The 4,506-nt window shown below is 50.6% G+C and overlaps 2 protein-coding genes across 2 annotated transcripts; one reads left to right on the top strand and one right to left on the bottom strand.

The window, feature by feature from the left end:
• Nucleotides 1–20: 20 nt before the first annotated feature.
• CSUI_008385 (reverse) lies at nt 21–2,129 on the bottom strand. Its single transcript, XM_068068519.1, has one exon. It carries the CDS (start codon nt 812–814, stop codon nt 278–280), a length of 537 nt encoding a protein of 178 aa, XP_067919504.1. The 5' UTR covers nt 815–2,129; the 3' UTR covers nt 21–277.
• A 102-nt stretch (nt 2,130–2,231) lies between these two features.
• CSUI_008386 (uncharacterized protein) lies at nt 2,232–4,472 on the top strand. Its single transcript, XM_068068520.1, has 4 exons — nt 2,232–2,318; nt 2,606–3,039; nt 3,136–3,312; nt 3,542–4,472. The coding sequence occupies exon 4, from the start codon at nt 4,023–4,025 to the stop codon at nt 4,326–4,328; it is 306 nt and encodes a 101-aa protein (XP_067919505.1). The 5' UTR covers nt 2,232–2,318; nt 2,606–3,039; nt 3,136–3,312; nt 3,542–4,022; the 3' UTR covers nt 4,329–4,472.
• Nucleotides 4,473–4,506: the final 34 nt, after the last annotated feature.

Raw genomic sequence — 4,506 nt, forward strand, 5'->3', positions numbered from 1 at the left:
TGACTTCTTCGGCCTTTGTTGTCTTCTTTCTGGTCTTCTTAATGTTTTTCTGCTGAGAGGTGCGTTTCTTGTTTCCTCCCTCAGGATGTTCTATGGTCTCCTTCCCTTCCTTAAGATCCTCGAAACTAGAGTCGGTTTCTCTGACTTCGAACATCGTTCTCTCTCTCTTCTTCCTTAGCTGCTTCTTCTCTGGCGTTTCCCTTCTTCGACTGATCGTTCTTCTGTTCCACGAAAGCGGGAAAGCTGTTTTCAGGAATGTCTTCGACACTTGACGGATTCAGACGTGATCGAGCCACCGGTTCCTTAAACAAAATCTCCTATTGTTCTCCGCCCATGGATTGTCTATCTCTTCTCCCTGGTCATATTCCCATCGTGGAAAAACGGGTCCCTCCACCCATTGTCCTCGGGAGTGGCCGACTAGTCGTAAAGTCTCCGGTACCAATCCAACCTTCTGTAGGATGTCAAAACCTATTAACACGTCATAGCCTAAACAGGCGATTAGAAAGTCATGAAACACGACTAGCTCCCCCAATTTCACCTTTAGATCCGGTATCCCGGAGTCCGTACACACTTCCTTCCCCCAAGCACAGCCGAAACTATATTCCTTACGTATTTTTCGAATACGATCTTTAAAGTACCCAGCACACACTGGATGTATAAACCTTCGAGAAGCTCCGGTGTCTAACAGAGCAGCCCAACCGTGATCGTCTACCGTCACTTTTACTATAGGCAGGTTTATGTCTTTCCCCGGTATCACAATCCTTAGTTTGAACTTCCTTTCAACACGGAACTGGCTTGAATAAGGCTTTAGCATTTTTCTTGGGTACGTACCTTGAGTTCTGTCATTTACGGATTGTATTTCCCAGCCCGGACGGTCTTTCTTTGGGCATTCAGCCGAACTGGGAACTTTTCCTCAGAGTCTGTCCGTCGAGGCTGATTGACGGTACGCTTACTCTCCTCCGAAAGGATCACTTTCTTTTCCCTAGGTTGAGATCTGTCTCGTTCATATTCCTTCCCTTCTGTCTTACTTTCCCTCAAATCTTCCTCTCTTAAGGACAGAGGGCCCTCTTTCCTTTCCTTTAAGTCCTTCCGACAAATCACCCTCTGTATCACCCCCATTCATTACTGTAGAACATAATTCCGCCGTAAGCCTATGAATTCCTCCTTTTGTTTGCTCGAATTCAGTTCCTGGATGTAATCCAATAATTAATTCTGAATTAAGTAATTCACTTCTAGTAGTACTTGGTAGCTGGCCCTTCGTAACGCTAGTCCACTCTCTTTCCATTCTTTCTCACCACTGGTGTTCTCTTCTTCTTCCTCCCACAAGCGAGCGTTAGCCATCGAAAAACTTAATCGAGTGGGTTGGAACGTTCTGTGAGTGATGACGAAGCAATCTAAGCCACCTCTAAACCTTTTCTGACCCCCCGGCTAGATGAGAGTTTCCACTGAGGTTCCATACCTCTCTTCTGTTCGGATCCTCTTACGAGAAAGAACGGTTCGTTCGAGCCAGGGTCTCATAATCAACAGTTTTTGATAATCTTCTCTTGTCATCGCCGATGAATCTTCTCGACTCCGTTCCCACGGGACTTCCCTCACGCCTCCTATCTTCGGGTCTGGATCTGAAGATGGGGCCCTAAGAGTAGGGAAGCGCTTCGTCTTCCTCGATTCCTGCTTGGTTTACCCTCCTATTACTCTCAAAGCTCATGATCTCACTTGTCGAACGGTCACACAACACATTCGGTGGTACAAAAGGAAAAATTGGAGTGATTCCCGGTCGATAACAGTTGTTTTTCACTTGGCGGCTTCCCTAGCTGTCGGAGGTCTTCTCCGATCAACACCAGAAGTTCACACACAAAAGCGTTGAACTCCTCTCCGACCCTTCGGAGAACTGTACACATTCTTTCTTTGAAAGTGTTCACGGTCAACGCTAAACTGGCACTGAATTGGAGTCCTATTGGACGGCTGAGCTCATCCCACGTCTCACCTCCCGTAAGAGCGGCTTGGAGGAGCCACTTGCCCGTCCTGCTCCACGCTCGTCGGCCCTTATCGATTCTGCGCCGGCGGGCGCTGTCTCCTACCCTCGTCAAAGCGAGCTCCGCTCTCCTTATCCGGCCATCCCTTCGTTTCTCTTCCTCGCTAATGTCTTCTCCCTTATAGTCCGATAACTCGTGGGGTCGGTTCCGTTGAAGGTCAAGCCACTCTCGTTCCTTTTAGTTGAGGCGTCCGGGTAGGAACCCCAGTTAACTCCGCCCGGTTCATCCCGGGCCATAGGCGGGCCGAGTCTTGACCCAGCGGCTCGCCACGCCGCGTCTCTCCCGGTAGGCGGCCCCTCCTGTAGCACTAACCAACTCCCCTTAATCACTCTTCCACACTGGTCCACTAAACTCACGTCCCAACCGCTCCTTTCTTGAATTTCTTTCTGCGTGTAGTCCTCCCAAGGAAGTTGGGCTATCTGCGTTTCCTCTGGGACGCTCTTACTTTCTCTCAGGCTTTTGTGTGTGCCCGGGTGACTGCCTCCGGGTGACTGTCGAACCGCCCTCAGCTTCTCTACGAGGGTTCTCTTCTTATTTTCGTTAGCTATACTGTTCGTTTCTCTTGCTCTCAGGTCCTCCGCTATTCACGTTTGATGCTTCGGGTTGACACCCGTTCTCTCTCCTTCCTCTTCGGTCCCCTGAAACTCCTTCGGCCTTCCTACAAACTCCCTAACTAACTCACCGATCCGTCTCAGCCTATCCCAACGTTCCTTCTCCGGCTCAGTTTCCGGTTTGGTTTTTCCCCCGAACGTCTTCCAGTCTTCCACCTCTCCACCATGGTTCCGCCCGTAACTGGCCATTCTCGGATGCCCCTTCCTCGTCGAAGTCGTGTCCCCCACCAAGTGGTGGCTCGGGCACTTGATATCGATGAGGACGAATCGTTCACGTCCGGGTGTAGCGACCAAGATTTAGCCTAACACTAGTATCAGGTGACGAGGATGACTGGTCTGACGGGACCGTCCGTCGAACTGGACGAGAAAGGCCCCTCAGCTGTTTTTTGACCTGGGTGAGCCTTTCTTTGGACGTTCTCTTGGTCCCTAACTCCTCCCGAAGTATTGCTTTTCACCTCTGTCCATTTCTAACTGTCGGGGCTTGTGTGCAGGGGTTAGGCTCCTTTATCTCTTCTTCACACGCTCCTCCACCAGAACTAAAGGCTTTTCCTACGATGATTGTATTCTTTAAGGCCTCGTTTCCTATCCCTACTGAAGGGTTCTTGTTCTTTCGGCTGGAGTTTGTCGCAAGGGGCCTTTCTGATTGGACTGGAGATCAAACGGGCTCGGTGAGTTACGGCCTGGATAAGTTCTCGTGTTCTCTCCCACTTCTCTAGTATCCTCCGGGTCGCCCCTGATTTCATTTGAGAAGAATCCCTCGTTTCCTCCAGAAACTCCATGCTGGTACCGCTCATTTAGCTTCCACATGTGGGTCTAGAAGTGGGTTTGATCCTCTTCCACTCATGATTTCCTCTTTGATTCCATTTGCTCCCTTTCTTAGTGTGTTGTCCCTGTCAGGTCGTTTCCCGGGCGCTACCTTTACCCCAAGGCTGCTGGTACGTAAACTTTCTTCTTCCCCCTCTTCCTCTCCTTCGGTTAGTTTCAGCCCTTCCAGAGGCTCTCTCTTAATGTTTGCCTCAGCTCTCTCGCTTGTGTGGTTTCCTGTCTTCTCTGGTAGAGTCATGGGAACTTCTTGAGGCTGCCAGTGGAAGTTCTCGCTTCTTCCAATACTCTCAACGACTTCACCTCTCATATCCTGCTGACCAGGTTCGGAGTCTTTGCTTTGTCTTCTCTCACGATAGTCCGGTAAGTTTATCTCACGTCCGTTACCAACATCTTCTCGACGGTCGACCGTCTCTCCGACCACTGATTCAAGGCTTCCTTCTAAATTCCTTCCCCTCACTTCTCCCAGGAACGCTCTCAGCGAGTTTGGTTCCCCTCTCCATGTCTGTTCCTTTCCTTGTTTCTGTTGCTTGTTCAAAAACAGGTCTTTTTCCTCATGCTCTGGGTCGGTCCTGAGCACGACACTCCCACTTGGAGTTCTTTGAGTGCACTCCAATCCCACTGGGCTTTCCTTACGCGTATGACCAACTACCGTTGTCCAATTTCCTGCCTCTCCTCAGTTCCTCTACCTTCCAGCTCCCGGTCAGAATCTTCGGGCTTCCTTGGCTTCTCGGATTCCCCGTCCGGTTCCGTCGTACACCGGTCCTCCGGGCTCTTTCCTCAGAAAAGTGAGCGAATGGGTCGTCGACCAGAGCTCTACCTCTTTTTTATTAAGCAGGGAGCCCCGTATTTGGGGGTTTGACTAGGATCCGGACGTGTGGCCATATGTGGGCCAACGGGAAGTGGCTCCTGTGTCTCCATGCTTTGCCCCCAACTCTTCGTCGGTGGATTGGGCCTTTGTTCCCAGAATCTACGGTTGCTCCGACCGTTGCCTGCTCTGCCCATCATATGAACATATGATGGGCAGAGCAGGCAACGGT

Source organism: Cystoisospora suis, assembly GCF_002600585.1.
Source record: "Cystoisospora suis strain Wien I chromosome Unknown contig_4686, whole genome shotgun sequence".
NCBI lineage: Eukaryota > Apicomplexa > Conoidasida > Eucoccidiorida > Sarcocystidae > Cystoisospora > Cystoisospora suis.

Bases quoted from the DNA above. Each gene is read 5' to 3' on its own strand.
- CSUI_008386 (XM_068068520.1), top strand. From the start codon at position 4,023: ATGCTCTGGGTCGGTCCTGAGCACGACACTCCCACTTGGAGTTCTTTG.
- CSUI_008385 (XM_068068519.1), bottom strand. From the start codon at position 814: ATGCTAAAGCCTTATTCAAGCCAGTTCCGTGTTGAAAGGAAGTTCAAA.